This window comes from Leuciscus leuciscus (assembly GCF_965113295.1).
Source record: "Leuciscus leuciscus genome assembly, chromosome: 17".
NCBI classification, from domain to species: domain Eukaryota; kingdom Metazoa; phylum Chordata; class Actinopteri; order Cypriniformes; family Leuciscidae; genus Leuciscus; species Leuciscus leuciscus.
This window is the reverse complement of record NC_138741.1, coordinates 31,934,196-31,951,444: the sequence shown is the minus strand read 5'-3', so window position 1 is coordinate 31,951,444 and position 17,249 is coordinate 31,934,196. Positions and strand designations below refer to the sequence as shown.

The 17,249-nt window shown below is 35.7% G+C and overlaps 1 protein-coding gene and 1 long non-coding RNA gene across 3 annotated transcripts; one reads left to right on the top strand and one right to left on the bottom strand.

Moving 5' to 3' along the window:
• The first annotated feature begins 1,125 nt into the window (after positions 1–1,125).
• pax1a (paired box 1a) lies at positions 1,126–5,480 on the top strand. Of its 2 annotated transcripts, none has more exons than XM_082143588.1 (5): positions 1,126–1,321; positions 1,690–2,319; positions 3,424–3,557; positions 3,895–4,095; positions 4,936–5,480. In XM_082143588.1, exons 1-5 carry the CDS (start codon positions 1,318–1,320, stop codon positions 4,960–4,962), a joined length of 996 nt encoding a protein of 331 aa, XP_081999714.1. In that variant the 5' UTR covers positions 1,126–1,317; the 3' UTR covers positions 4,963–5,480. The 2 variants fall into 2 exon arrangements, with proteins under 2 accessions (XP_081999714.1, XP_081999713.1); XM_082143587.1 differs by having other exon boundaries at positions 1,130–1,321; positions 3,895–4,105.
• Positions 5,481–14,102: 8,622 nt separating this feature from the next.
• Positions 14,103–16,863, bottom strand: LOC309479554. Its single transcript, XR_014199299.1, has 2 exons — positions 16,174–16,863; positions 14,103–15,774 (listed from the first exon to the last, which is right to left on the bottom strand). It is a non-coding gene; the product is annotated as an uncharacterized lncRNA (long non-coding RNA).
• Positions 16,864–17,249: the final 386 nt, after the last annotated feature.

Genomic DNA, 17,249 nt, shown 5'->3' with positions numbered 1-17,249 from the left:
TTCGTTACTGAGCGTTTTGCCACAGATGTTGTGAGATGATCTGGAATGATGTTCTCCATGTGTTGAAGTTAGAGACTTGTGACCTACACATATGTACGGATAGTGACACCGCTTCTTGTTCTATTGGGTCGTCTGTAAACTTTTACAAGTGACATTTTGTGAGCTAATAAACTATACCATCTTTACTTCCACAGGAAACTCTGTGAGCATGCTGTGATAGTGTTGGCCTTTGGAATTCAGTCAATACCCTATAACTCTAGTATTCATTTGACAAAGATATCGATTGCATATATATTTGGAGCACGTGTGCTGAGAAATTAATTCCATGTACAAAGTGTATGATACGTTTTTTTTTTTTTTATCCATAATTTTCCTCTCATAATTCTGCATCACGCTAATGGAGCATTTCCATTATTGGTCCACCAAATTATTTTACATAGGCCTATTTGTTTAGCCTAAGCGTCAAAGTATATAATTATGTAGGCTATCCATAAAAGTTTATTTGCTTAAATAAAATGTAGAAGTGACAGCACAGCAAACTGAGTCTTATGGCTTATGTCTAATGGCTTTGGTTTAGACATTGAATAGCCTAAGTATGAAATAACTGATACAGAGCGTGGTACATGGATTTAAAGTTCGTTGTTTTAGCGACACATGGATAAGTCATCAAGCTTTCACTGATGCACGGGTTGGCACGGATTGGCAAAGGCGCATTCAAATTATTTTCTATCACATAGCCGATTGAAAGTGTAGAATATGTGCACTACAGAATACATGTCTATTTCTCTTACGTCTCGGAACGCGGGCGCGTAAACAGCTTTTCTGTTGTAGCTACACCTCTTAGACCACTCCTTTGCTTTTTCAACTGCATATGCTGCTCAACTTATTAGCCTAATGTTGGAAATGTGTCAAGTTTAAACGAAGCGTTTCTCTTTCCTTCTAATCTGAAATAATATATTGAAATGGTTAAACTGCATACTGGATGGTACTTACGCGCACACACGCAGCCTATCCGCAGACTTCTGGACCAATGAAATCAACCCATCGTTCTCCGCGTAACCAGTTAGATTGACGTGGAGGACGCGTCAAATTAACTCCAGCAAACTTCACCCTGCGGGATCAGACAAATCCCTCTTTAACGGGAGAGGATCACTCGTTTCCCATTCTGCCCAAGACAAGTTTGGCATGTAGAAGTTTTGCAGCCGGAATAGACAAAAGTTTGTCGAAGTCTTCCGAACATCTCCACACAGCAACCGCATGCAGGAGCGTTCAGCCATTGAAGGAAAACTGCTTTAAAGACACGCATCGCAAGATCAAATGGGTGAGATCTCGTTCACATCTGCACGCTTCATGAGAGATGCTTTATTTAGACCAGAAATAACCGTGACTTTGAGCCTCAAACTGAATGGTTCAATGTTTGCTTTAGTTATGAGCATTTGAATTATTAAAACAAAGCTACTATGCGCTATCTACTGTCTTAATAGCCCAGTAATAACATTAATTATTTCTACTGACAATTTCAAGTGTTAAAAAAATGTTGGTATTTAAGAGAATGCAGAAAGAGAAAGAAGATCGTCATTTTCATGTAAAAATCTTTGATGTGCTCAGGTCACTGAATATGATGTGCCATGCTGTTTTACGACATTCATTTTACTTAACCGAAGTTTCAATGTCTTTTGTTTCTTACAGATCAAAACTACGGGGAGGTGAACCAGCTGGGGGGAGTTTTTGTCAATGGACGTCCTTTGCCCAATGCAATAAGATTACGAATAGTGGAGTTAGCCCAGCTTGGCATCCGACCCTGTGACATAAGCAGACAGCTTCGGGTCTCCCATGGGTGTGTGAGTAAAATACTTGCGAGATACAACGAAACTGGGTCCATTTTGCCCGGCGCAATCGGTGGCAGCAAACCACGAGTAACAACGCCTAATGTAGTAAAAAACATACGGGACTACAAACAGGGAGACCCGGGAATTTTTGCATGGGAGATCCGGGACCGTCTTCTCGCGGACGGAGTATGTGATAAGTACAACGTTCCTTCGGTCAGCTCTATCAGTCGGATATTAAGGAACAAGATTGGAAACCTCTCCCAACCTAACCTATATGAAAATGGCAAACAAGCACCTCCGCAGTCCGGCCTATCCTATAACCATATATACCCGTATTCATACCCCAATGCAATGTCTCCTTCCGGGACCAAAATGAGCAATCCTCCCGGTGTCCCTGTCACGGGTGGGCATGTAAGCATTCCCCGTGGTTGGCCTTCAGCTCACACGGTCAGCAATATATTGGGTATTCGTGCTTTCATGGATCCTACAGGTGAGACTTATTGTACAGCTATTGGTTTAAAGAACAAATCTTACTTGTACATCACACGGTTACAGGCCTCAGCCTCACTATCTACTCAAAGCAAACCGAGGAGGCCTATGTAATAATCTGCTTTAAAGAATCAGAATTTTAAAACTTTAGATAAAGTTTAGAAATGTGTTGACATACCTGAAATTTAGAAAACACTAACACTAGAGTCACTAAGGCATATTTTTACACAAATCCGTATAACATATGGAGTAGGCCTTCAGGTTCTCGGTGCTGTAAAAGGTTGTGACCTGCTGATAAGTGCTTATATATATATATATATATATATATATATATATATATATATATATATATATATATATATATATATATATATATATATACACAATTAAAAATGATATGGGGGGGCTTAATGCGTGATAAGCATTTATTCGTTAAATTCCTTATTTGTCCAATATAACGAATAAATGCTTATCACGCATTAAACTCCCCATATAATTGTGTTATAATACGCTTTATTATAATAAAACATGCTGTTGAAAATACTGTATTAGAAAACGTTATATATTATTATATATAATAATACGTTAAATATTGTCACCATAAGCAATTTATAATAATGTATTTATTCAAAATCCATTTAAGCAAATATGTATGCAGAATTTTCGCTTAACATTTTCATGTAAAAATATGCTGCACATTTGTGTCGAATGTATTTAAAATATCGTTTCAAATCATTACATTGCAAGGGAAAGAAAAACAGACTAACGCTGTCAGTTAATTCGGGAACACTTTATTTTAAGGTGTCATTGTTACAGTGTAATTATATATTTAAGTACTGTGTAATATTAAGCAACTACATGTGCTTACTACAGGGTTAGGGTAGGATTAGGATTTGGTTGAGGGTTAGTTGCATGCAATTATGCATAATTTACTGTTATTACTATGGTAAGTACATGTCACATATGTAACAAGGACACCGTCAAATTAAGTGTTACCGTTAATTCCATTAGTAATTCTTTATTCAGCTTGGTGTAATTCTGATTTGGTTTGTTGCAAAGCAAAGTAAAAACAAAAAGTTACATTCATTTAAATACTTTTTCCTAGCTATTGCTAGCGCTGAAGGATACGCACCAAAAATGGAGGACTGGAGTAGTGTCAACAGAGCGACATTTCCCTCTGCTCATGGAGTCAATGGAATCGACAAATCAGCAATTGATTCAGACATAAAATACCCTCAGGTACCGTAGCAATTATAAACTTGTATTTTATTGTTTGAGATGCAAGCTCTGTTCAAAAATAAATTTGGATGACTTTGGAAGTTACCTTTTATGTTATTGTGCAATTACATACGCTACTGTGTAATATACATTAAAGCGTTCCTAAATTGTAGGCTAGTTATTTTTATACAGCTGCTTACACACTTTGTTAGTAATGTTTATATCGCGCGTATTTATATGTAAACGCAGCCTAACAATAAACCTTATTATATTACTTTGCATATTGTGTGTTTCTGCCTCTCTCCTCTCGATGTCTGCTTGCTCTGTTAATGTTCTTGTTTTTCTCCTGTTACTTCAGCCTTCGTCGACTTTGTCTAGCTATGTCCCAGCGTGCGCCTACTCTCCCTCCAACCAGTACGGCGTGTACAGTGGTCCAGCAGGCAGTTATGTGAGCCCAGGGCATCACTGGCAGGCCCAGGGCACCAGTCTCTCACACCCTGGCGGTGGCGTAGCGATGCACCCGAGTGACATCCATTCTTCTATGGCGTTCAAACATGCGGTGCGAGATGGTATGCACGATCATACTTTGATATCAGTCATATTTTAACGGCACTTTAGGAATAATAGATCGAAGTTTTCATGGCCATGCCTTAAACACAATATTTTGACAGTTATAGGTGTTGCCAACTTTAAGATATCGATACACCTATTTAACGTCTATAGATCTACTGTTATGATTACTATGTTATTACTACTATGTTATTGCATAGTAATTACAAGAAACAACACTTGGAGGAAAAGAAAGAGATCATTCTGCTTCAGCTCTCATATAGAAGCCTACCAAGGCTACTGATGTTCTCAACCAAATCATTAGGCATGCACATAAAATGTCGTATGAGAATGAGGTCATGCAGGGTAAACTGAGTGGTATACACATTGCAGTATGATCTCAGTTGGGGCCTTTGCTCACCAGCATTAATAAATTATTGGTCACATCAATAGGCCCATATGAATGCATTTCTACTATTGATGCTGTATACTCATTGTAGACATTGCGCATTAGCTTACATTAACATAGGATTCCAGGCTAATTTTGATCGTATGTCTTACATCGAGTAGGTCAGTTTTGGGGCAGAATTTGTAAAATAAATAAATAATAATAAGTACATTTCAGAAACTTTTATTTCAGATTTTATTTTTTATTTTTTTAATTTGAAATTTGAACAGAGTGACCTATTTGAGTAAATCGATTAGAACATGCATGCCCCGGTGGCCTGATCCCATACATTACACGTGACGTTAAACGTTTTAAAAACAAAAAGGCAATGACTTGATTGGATGTGAGGAGAGTTACGACTTGTTTTCTCTCTAAATATGTCCTCCTGTTTGTCCTCCACAGGAGACAGAAAACCACCGAGTCCCCTAAGTAAGCAGCAGCACTTGAGCAGTATACACGGACTCAGTCTTTCTACCTCATCCTCGTAACAGCGCTGATACAGCAGCTTAGAAATCATTCCCATTTCAAGAAAGCAAACTGTAAGTTCAACCACTGCACATCTCTCGACGGTGATGTCCATGGTCAGCGCGCTCTGGGAATACAATCTTTGTAAAGCCGAATGAATGTATACGACTTTGTTCTTTACTGTAATTATAACTGTCTCCAGGTTGCTGTTTTTGGTGGTTGTTCGTGTAACCAATAGTCATACTGGTTTTGTCTATGCCATTTATGACAACGACTGCATAGCAGATGCAAAATACGATTTGTCAGCTAGTGCATCAGTGCATTTTAAAATAGTGAAAATACATTACTTAAACGTGTACATTAAATAACCCTATGTGAACAAAGTAATAAATTGTTAATGTAAATATGAAGAAAGCTTTAGTTATATATTTTTTATAAATTCACGTGTAAATATGCTAAATAAAGGTATTGCATAAAACGAAGTCACAATCGTTGTCTTTCATGAGAACCTAATCTCACTTCCAATTCTCGCCAAGGTATATGGAACTTTTACAAATGTTTTTTTTTTTCTCTGCTCATTCTGCCTTGGCTTTCAGTACAATTCACGTTCACTCTAAAGCTAGCAGCAATTTATTTATTTATTTATTTTATTTATGAAGAGAATGTTTCACGCAATAGGCTCTGCACGCAGGGAGTGATAAGGCATTCTGCTGTTTTCTGTGCACTACTGGGCGTAATGGTGCTTGTCCGCATTTGGCGCCTCCAGTGATGCTATCTGTGTTGATGCTGGATCACTGCCACACAGTGCAAATATATAGCTATCTTATTTAAGTAATAAGCATATAAATAATTCGGCTTAGCATATGCCCCTCGATTGGACAGGTTCCCTAAAACGGGTTTACCTCCATTTTGTTTAAAGCGTTTCTGATGACATTGTTGAGGGGTTCTTTGTTTGCAATCCTGTGGAAGATATGCCAGCTCAGCATAAAATACAGATACGGATCTTCGAGTAACGAGCACAAGTTTGAACCGTTTGAATAATGTTCAACACTATGAGAATGATGATGATGATTGTTATTATAGCTACTACATTAAATCATTTCTTGCAGTCACCTGTAGGACAATTGTAAAATTGCACCTAAACTTACTACATAATTGAATTACACTTAAAGTAGACATTGTGACTAACATTATGATGCTTTATATATATATATATATATATATATATATATATATATATATATATATATATATATATATATATATATATATATATATATATATATATTGGCTACTTAATTGTTAATATTTTAATTGTCAATTATTTAAAAATGATTTGTAATAAATGCACAAAAAACATGAAAAATAAATTAATAGATAAAGTAAGAACTAAATAAAGTATCATGATTTGTAAAGAACAAATATTGTTTCGGACAACTGTAGCCTATAAATGAAATTCAGTGGGACTGTGGGAGCAGACCTTGCAGTGACTTAAACAACGGCCATATATTGCACGTGGTCATTTTTTCGTTTTCTCTGACACCCAAAGGCGCTCGCGCCCAGCGGCCCACTGCACATGTGTTGCGCACTTCTGCCTCCATCACTGTGGGGGAGTAATCGGTGAATGTCCCTAAAGTGCAGCTCACACCTTACAACTCAAAATAGCTGACCCTGGAAACGTGCACATTGAACCACAAATTCATTTGTGAAAATAAAACACGAAAAACGGACACAGTATAAAAGTAGCCTATATAATCGCAACATTTTAGTAAATAAATTAGGAATTAAATATTGAGAAAATAACTTCCCCGGACAGATAAATTATTAATATTTCAAAAAGCAAACCGTTATAGATCATAAAGTTACACAATGACAAACAACTGACTTTTTTTTTTTCATCCATGGATAATTCATAGAAAAGGAACGAACGCTTACAGCCTGGCACGTATAGAACCCTCATAAGAACTTAGATACTAAGAAACGCTGCGCAGGCTGGTGAGATATTCGTTCGTTTGAAGCTTATTCATTTATACAGCAATACGATTTCTAAATATGATGTTAAAATGACTGGAGACATAATTACTTTATATATATATATATATATATATATATATATATATATATATATATATATATATATATATATATATATATAAATTAACACCCGCGTGTTAAAGACATGTCTATTGTGAGAAAAGCTATATTTTGCACTTGTCAGAGCCCAAAAATTATAGTGAGAATGTATTATTATTATTATTATTATTATTTGATTGTTTGAAATTTGATTGATTAAATAATAGACGTCTTGTTAAGCGATATATCAAAAACTGACAGGTCAACTCGATATGATATTTGATAATAGCCAAAATCTATCAGTATTAATAATTTTAGCCTATTGCTAATTTTGTTTCAAACATATTCATGACCACGACCATATAATCTTTCATTAAAACATCGAATATTCTACTGTGGAAAAGTCAATCACAACGAAATGAACGTCAACAACAATTCACGACTACATTACATTCACTAGTAATAACGTTAACATAATAATAATAATAATGATGATAATAATAATAATAATAAAACAACTAGACTGACCTATAGCCTACATTATTATATAAAAAAAAAAAAACAAATTATCCAAATGTTTAATTTAAAATGGAGGAGCCAGTAGTCTACGTGCAATGCAAATATTGATATATGTTAATGTTTGATGGTTTAGGACTGTTGGTCAATGTGGAACATTCTCATGCAAGCTTGTGAAATGTGGATTTTCTAGTTCTGCTCTGTAGTTAGTATAAAACGAAATCAAAGTGGAACAAATGTTAACTGAATGAAGGTAAAGTTAAGGATCGGTATCATTGATGGATGCTAAATCGTAAAAGGTGAAAATTATAAAGAGATATTTTTTTATCTTCAAAATAACAGTTGAAGTTTTAGTTCTAATTCAAGTTCTGTTGGGTTCATTTCTCGGCTTTCTGTAGCTTAAATCTGAAGTTAATTAACGTAATTTGTCAGGTATTAATGTAAAGACTCCGACTGATTTCACCACGGAAAGATCTCTGTGACATGTCCCTATCAATGCATGTACTGTATACTTTCCTGCCATTTTGGCACTTAAAGCTGTCAATGACATCATAGTCAGACTTTCACTTAGCAACCTCTAAGCAAAACATGCTAGCTTTTTAAAAAAAAACACGTATGATTTGGCCATTAAGGTGTATTTATTATATTATTACCTTTCGATAAATGTAGTTATAGGGAAAGGTAAAAACTAATCCTTTGTGAATAAATAAATTGTAATATTTTTATGATGCAATGTGAGCTATACACATAGTGCATTTTACAATAATATACACTCTGCAAATTCATGACCTTAATAGAAATCCTAATTATTATTTCACAGAATGAAGGAGCAGAATCATTTTTACAAATCAAAATTAAAGAGCTTAATTTAAACACCAAGTAGCTTAGCACATATCTTGTAGCCAGAAATATAATGTTGCAATAAACAGCAATTGTCCTGTGCCCTGTTTATACAAACTCTTTTAGCACCAATTGGTCGAGGTTTGAAAACGTCTTACTGACTTCTTTATATATTAAATTATTTGTACTAATTTTTTTTTTTTTTTTTTAAGACATTGCACACTGTACAATTTTAGCCTGCATAACTGTAGTTTAATATGTCCTTTTGATGCACTTGTCCTCAAATGAAACGGTCACACAACATTGCAGGCATTTTGGGGTTTACAGTTGGATAGTGATGCTGCTGTAAACTTTGAGAGTGCTGTCATTTCGTTAGTATTGCTGTTGTAACAACAGCAACAGCAAGGTCATGGCATGGGTTCAAGGAGTACATGAACTGGTAAAAATGTATTCCTTGAATGCAATGTAATGGGGCTACCAAATGCATGAATGGTGAGACATTGGTGCTGTTGCAGCGTGATCACATGACATGCGTATTCGTTTTAAAATATTGTTCTACTGGAACCTACAATACTGACAGCACTAAAACTTAAATTATTTACGTTTGAACAACTTTACAGACGTACAAATGTGTACAAATCCTCAATTATGAATAATAAAATCGTGGCATTCATATTTTGATTCTGTGGTATTCAGTTGTCATTTATGACGTTATGCTTTCAGTCGCATTTATTAAACGCAGTTTACTCACACCTTGTGATACCATTTCGATCTGAGACTTTTGCTGCAAATTTGTTTTAAAGTTTTGGTTCTACACTTTAAAACCTTAAAATGAATAGTAGTATTTCTGTAATCGTTAAACCATTATGTATGATGAAATATTTATTTTGTTTGCCAAGGGTGAATCTTGTTTTCTCTGCTGTGACTGACATGATTGCTTAGAATTTGGGTCGTTGTTCTTCACAAACGTATGGATTCTAAATATTTGGATTACAGCGCACGAATAGGCCAACATTATTTATTTATTTATTTGTATTGTGTGTGTGTGTGTGTGTGTGTGTGTGTGTGTGTGTGTGTGTGTGTGTGTGTGTGTGTGTGTGTGTGTGTGTGTGTGTGTGTGTGTGTGTGTGTGTGTGTGTGTGTGTGTGTGTGTGTGCATTTTGTGAATTTATGTGTATTTTATGGTTCTTTCGTGCGCTGTAATCCAAATCTTTAGAATCCATAGCTTGTGAAGAATGGACCCAAATTTGAGCCTTTATTCAGTGATCCTCAAGAATGATAAACATCCAATCCCGCACTGGTTGTTTGACTTGTTGCTTCGCTGATTCGCTGAGTCGACTTTGCTGGCAGCGTTTGCACATGAAGGCAGTGGTGGAAAGAGTACTGAAAAAACATACTCAAGTAAAAGTACCATTACATTCCAAAAAATGTAGTGTGAGAGTACAAAGAACTTGTCCAAAAAACTACTTGAGTAAGAGTAAAAAAGTAGTTAAATTAAAAGTACTCATGAGTTGTGAGTAGTACTGACCTGCGGATTCTACCCTAATAAACACAGTGCACTACAATAAGTAAGACCACTGAGCCTGAGCATGCTATTGTTGCACATAAAATATCAATGTTCATAACTGTGCAAAGAATTCAAAAACCTTTAGAAACTCATACGATAGTTGCATCACACACCACGAGATTGGAGATATTAAAAAGAAATACCTAATTTCTCTTCAAAACGGAACCAATTTTAGTGTTTTAATAAATAAATGAGAATCACTAATATGATCAGATTACGTCACCTAATGCACTGAAAAAGGCTAGGATAGTGAGCTGACACTGTAATTCCATGCCATTAAATATGTTACAATTTAAACGTAAATGCACATTGTTCTAGAAGGGGGGCAACATCCCCTTACATTTTACACGGCTACATTTACTCGTTATGCTAATAATATAACTTGTAAGGAAAATTGTGCATTAAATAGGGAAGTTATATCCGGGGAAATTTACAAATGAAACAAACACATACATGCACACAAACAAATGCATGTCTCTTTGTAGTCTCGGGCCTCGGCGAAGCTGTTTTATCAGCAGCACACACACACACACACACACACACACACACACACACACACACACACACACACACACACACACACAAAAAACAACAACGTTTTTTACTTGAAAAATGTTTTTGCGCAAGTGCACTTGCTAAATGAAGGCAGATTATATGAAATTGTCAATAAAAACAAAACAAAAACAACGTTGTTTATTAACGAGCTGTAACGCACTGTCAGAAATGCAGTTCAAGTAAACGCCATAGTGCTTGACGAGCGGAGGGAGATAGGCTATCGCTACGTGCATCTCTCTATGTGAAGTAAATGCACGGGAGCGGGAACTTACCGCATTATGAACTCGGCGCTTGAGGGAGTTAACACAGTAGGGCTACGCAATACCCCAACCTCACACAAAATGTTAGGCCCTGAAGATAGGCCAGCCTATAGGCTACATATCATAGTATGCAGAAATGTACCTTAGTATAGGCCTATATTAGAGGAAGACGCAGATATCTCGATTGAATTGATGCTTGAAGAATGCACTTCCACAGCAGCCACGAGTAACAGCAGATATAGGGTTAAAGTTTTCTATGCAGTATTTTATTTGATGACAGTCACGAGACCGATTACTTGATCCAATCACGTTGATGAATAAAAATAAAATTAAAACAAGCATGTAACCAGTAACGACCACAAACGGAAGGAAAATAGCAGAGTAGGGGAGACCGGGGACAGTTGCAACAGTTTTTGCATTTCTCTCAATTACTCAGAGACTATTTGGACTAGACCAACCAAATTTGTATATATTAAACTTGCATCTGTCTGCTAATTACCCATACCATTTAAAGATGATTATATATGACATATCGTTTACAGTATTTATTTGAATGGAAGAAATCAGATGTTGCAACTGACCCTTGACCCAGGGGACAGTTGCAACACAACCCAGGGACGGTTGCAACATGTTAAAAATACCTTAAATTTCATTAATTAACTTAAGCTTTTTGTCTCAATGAGCAAAGAATTCTGAAAATATTAACTGTTTTAGGCCTACTATAATATTATAGTATTATTTATTTCAATAATATTATTGTAGCCTATTATTTATTTATTTAGTCATATTTATCAAATAACAGTTATTGAGTTTTGTTTGTTCATGTGTAGAACATAGATTCAGTGTGCAGGTGTTACAGATGCTATTCAATCTCTCCATATCTCAGTGTCAGACAGGAAGAATTTAACAATTTGCAATGCAACAAACTTTTATTAAACATGCAATTTATAACATGTTGCAACCGTCCCCAACCCTATCAGCCATGACAGAACATCATACTCCTGCTAGACTGACTTTGACACATGCTAACCATGTCACTTAGAAGTCAACAAAACAATAATTCAAACGAAGTAAGTTTTGATTAATTCATACAAAATTTCAGGACAGTATGACACAAATATATCTCATGAAAAAATTTACTTTCATACCTCCAAAACAAGTTTTGTTCAATAAATGCAGCAGCAGAGGTTGAATATGTCTACTGTCTTCTTGGTGTGGGGAGGGTCTAACTGTGCATGTGCAGTATGAGTGACATCACTCTAGCTTGTTTCTGATTGGAGAAAAATGACATGTTGCAACCATCCCCTGTTGCAACTGTCCCCGGTCTCCCCTACAATACATCACTTAAAATGTACTCAAGTAAAAGTAAAAATACACAATTTTAAACTACTCAAAAAAGTACAATAAAAAAAAAAAAACTAAAAAAAAAAACTACTTAATTCCATAACGTGAGTATTTGTAATTCGTTATTTCACACCCCTGCATGAACCCCTGCCTAAGAAACTGATTTCAGACAGACTTCTGAGGCAGGTTTAATGATTTACAGCAAAATAGAGCGAGCTTTGGTAAAAACTAAGCGAATATTATTACTAGGCTACAATAGTAATTTCTCGCTATAAATTAGGCCTACATCAAAAGTGGAAACGTAGGTCAAAAACGTACAACTGACCACCAATCGCAACTGTCAGACACCATCTTTCTTTCTTTAGCTACTGTCACGGAATGGAACGCACGGGATTGTGGGATATCAAAGGCAGCGAAGGATCTATGCTGCCTTCAAAAATCTATCAGATGATGGTATCTCAGGACACAGGAAGTGAAGCTAACATATTTCGGGAATCGGACATGATGCCTTCCTACCTTGCACTGCATCCTCCAAGGCACCATTTTTAAGATTTCGGACGCAGCCATTATAAATCCAAAAATTGCTGCTTCAAGCTTTATGCCTAAGACATGTTTTACTGCAGTGATATCATACGCTCATTGGCTCTTGCCTGCTTCATACAGATTGCTTCATGCCATGACGTGCCTTTGAATGAGAACTTGTGAAGTGCGCGCCTTTAGTTTACAGGTTGGATTGTGTCCTCGGGATAAGATTTTCAATTAATAACTTAAATTCTGGTCTGTACCTCATACAAAACTATTATATTCCACCAGAGAGGACTGCGACCTCAACTCATCGTTGTTTTGACTACTCTTGGTACTGCTTTTGACATTCTTCTAATAAATAGTTATTGTGATTACACTTGTCTGTCTGTTGTTTTATCTATATAGTACTGATTTCTTTTAAAGAAATAGTTGGTGTAGAGTGGAATTAGCAGCTCACAGTCTGTTTAAAGCTATATTGTTACTAAAATTGTTATTTTCCTACACATTTATTCTGTCCATAGTTTAACATAGGCAATTATTTTTATATCCTCTAAATTGTTGTTTGGGTTTGGGGATAGGGTTAAGGTATCTACAATTTATCTATTAAAGGGCAATTATATAGGCTATCTTTATATAAAATATATAAAATATTCATCAATATTTTATGTTTTTGAGCTATAAATACACAATAATGTTTAAGTTTAAATGTTGTCAATACGTCCATATTGTACGCTTCAAGTTCAGCATCTATCCAAATGTACAAAAATGTATGTTTTGCACCTGTAAATGTTATGTATTAATACCATATTAACAATATGTGTGTTTAATTGTATGCAGTGCTGCGCAGAACAATCAGCGTCTGTATTGGAGCAGTGCATGCTGGTTCGAAATTTTGTCAGACTTGAGACAGCAGTGACTCGCTCTTAGCTGGATTCACCAATGACAACAATGACTTGTATTTTGTATTTATTCTGACACTGTTCTGCTAATGCTCACAAATCCGTGTTTTTATAACATTAAAATCTCTTTATTTATGTAACCATAATATTATATTGTGTCATGTTTATCAAAACAAAACTGCTAAAAAATATATAGACCCACTCCATTTTTCACTTCCACCCCCGACTGCAAGTGGCAACTCTCGCCGATCGGTCTGTGCAGCGCCGCATGAAGTCGAACACACCTAATGAGACCCTGGTTGGCTGTTAAAGGTGTATTTCTGAGAAACTATGTTGAAAGTGGATCGGGAGCACCAAAACACACTTGTAGCCAATCAGCAGTTAGGGGCATATACACTCATTAGGGGGGAGGTGCCTTAGTTGCATAGCATGTTTTGGTGATTTCAAATATCAACAACGTTTCTCAGAAATTGCTTACTGCACCTTTAACACCCAGGCACATAGTGTTGCAGTTTTTAAGCACTGTTTGTTTGTTTGTTTGTTTGTTTGTTTGTTTGTTTGTTTGTTTCTTTCTTTCTTTCTTTCTTTCTTTCTTTCTTTCTTTCTTTCTTTCTTTCTTTCTTTCTTTCTTTCTTTCTTTCTTTCCCAGTTGTTTCTATACAATGATGTGACTAGCACGATGCATCGTTGGAGAAATTATGACAATTCCAATGTTAACAATTACCCTGGTAATCCAGAGTTCTCGCGAGAGCACAAGTTGAATTTGCTCAGCGAATTACTCTGGTGTCGAGTAATGATGCTCATTAAATATGCCCCTCGATCTGAGCTGCGCCAATCACATCGGGTTATCTGATATAGGCGGGCCAGAGGCGAGCTAAAAAGAAGATGACAGCGCTGTGATGTCAAAGTCATTAGTAAACATTGCAAGATGGCTATGGATGAATACCAGTTGTTTGAAACGGCTTTGGCCGCTACAATGAACGAGTTAGACTTGGCTTTTTATTTAAAACAGGAACAGAAGACGCCGCTTGAATCATTCCTTTGCAAGAAGGACGTTTTTGCTGTTTTGCCGACCGGATACGGTAAGAGTATAATCTACCAGTTAGCTCCGCTAGCTAAGCGTATGGGGTTTATTGTTGTGATTGGTCGTAGTGTTATCCAATTGCGTGCAGTGAGATGTTCAAATGCATGCTTGGTGCCGCCCCTCGAGCTGGCCGATTTTCATTAGTCGACGCCAGACCATTAATCTTTTAGATTTAGGTCTGGATTTCCAGGCTAGTTAACAATGGTGAAAGAGCATGCTTTAAACATTTCAAACAAATAAATCTAACAGTCCTTTTTTTTTATTAATTTTTTTTATTAGAAAGACTACACTACTAAAATCTGTTTTGTACCTTTAACATGAAAACTGAAAACCATAATATCATGTTCATAAATAAAAAAAGCAACATAATAAAACCAAAATCCAAGTGCATCACAAGTATCCTTTTCACAAGCTGAGGAAAATACTAATATATGTGCATGCAGTGTCATGCACACAAACTCAAAACACCCTATTCATAACATTACACTAAATGAATGCAATAAAAATGAACTAAACAACATAAGGTCCAACATGAAACATCAATGTACATAGCTGATAACAAAAACTAATACAAAACAATTATTTAAATGAAATACAATTTAATTCTAATGTGATGTATCACACAGGGAATTCTGGGAATGCCAAGTTATGTTTTTTTTCCCACTGTAAATTAAGATGATTTGTTCTTTTTTAACTATTCAAAAGCTGTACATATAACAGTATTTTACTGTAAAATGACATGTTTACAGTGTACTATTTAAGCTAGAATCCATAAATAAATAAAGGATAACTATTCATTGTCACACATTGTTGATTTATTTCTCTGTTAAAAATGTTCTCCAGGGTAAAGAAAGTCTGACTGAGAAATGTTGTTGAACACACTTATCAAGCTAAATAAGATCTAAATATTAAGACTATATCTGATAGACATGCAATGATAATCTCAATAATGACATTTAAATATGTGAAATATGTTACACTTTAATGAAACGGTATATTTATAATATGTCCAATTGATTTTCTAGAATGGTTGCAGAGAGTCATTAACATTCTATTATACGCACCATATGAAGATCGTAGGTCTTTAAGCGTTTAGTCTGTGAAAAGAGAAAGCTGTGAAAGGAGAAAGAAATTCATACACATTTAAACCTTTTTGTTGTTGTCATTGGTACTTTTTTATTAAAGGTGTATATATTATTTATTTATGTATTTTGCTTAAGCTGCTACCCTTCAAATAGTCGATGTCAAATAGTAAAAGCAAAGTCTGGATAAAGGTTCTCCTTGACTTTAAAAAGTTTTAGCAACTCAGTTCAAGACAAATTATGTACTATCTGTTAATTATCAATCAATCTTTCTGTCCTCTGGCCTTTTTAATAATTTGAACTGTAGTAGAAGTTTTTTTTAATGAAAATTCCCCAAAATCCTATGTATGCAAGATATACATCTTTAAAGTGAAGAAAGTTTTTCCTCCTAAAGGCGGTCTTGGAGTAACAAGCTTAAACAGATACTCACAGTGGTGAAACAAATCTCATCTGTTAAGCCAAACAATAGTGAGAGGCATGCCTTTACCGAGTCAGAGTAGGACATCAGTACTCCTATCCTGAGAGTGAGTGATTTGTCATTGTCTCCTGTGTGTAAAGGAAAGATAGGACTGACTCTGTAGAAACAAGTGCTCATCTTATGGTTCTAACAAGCCACTGGAAGTGATGCAGCGGCTTCATATTACAATGTTATTTAATGTTTATATCTGACTCACTGACTCAGCGCTTTGCATTTAGATGCATTCTGTGCTAAATGAGGTCAAGGATCAGTTGATCACTGAAATATGTTACTAATTTCATGCAACATGCAATTTTCAAAAAGAATTATAATAATAATCAGGAACTAAGTCAATGCTGCTTGTTGTCCTACTCAACATACAAGCAAACCGTCATGGAGAAACGTGTCTTCAGCACCATTCAATGTAATAGATGACTCTCTACTAAGTTTCAACACATCAACCACATCAACCAGTCACTTTGAACATTGAGACACACAGATGGGACAATGGCATTCATCTTCTCTAATTAAAACATAACATGTTCATGTCCCCCTCAGAGGCCTCAGGACAGACATGATTCTTAGATGAACGATTTGCTTTGGAGACAAAGACTCTGCAGTTTTATATGTGCAATAACAACAGTTTCTCTTTGATCCTAAACTCAGATGATTGCATAAAAAAAATAAAAAAATTGAGACATACAATTGAGATGGTATTTTTTTAAGCACACAGGCCACTGAATTGTTCTCAAGTATACAGTATGATCAGTTTCTGCATTGCATTAACAGTTGTTATGTAAATACTGTAGCTAGTACAAATTGTCATGTTTCATGCATCCAGCTGAGACGGATATCTTTGATAGAAAATATTTGTGCAGTACTGCAGGAAAAATGCTTTTCTGATGCAGTGACTCTATAACTGTGGTCAACAGATCTCTGGGAATGGAAGGAGATGAGCACGATTCCCCCTAATTTTCAGGGACTAGAGAATTAATCATCTGCTAAGATGCCCATCTGTGATTTATTTCAAGAGCTGAAATATGTTATGT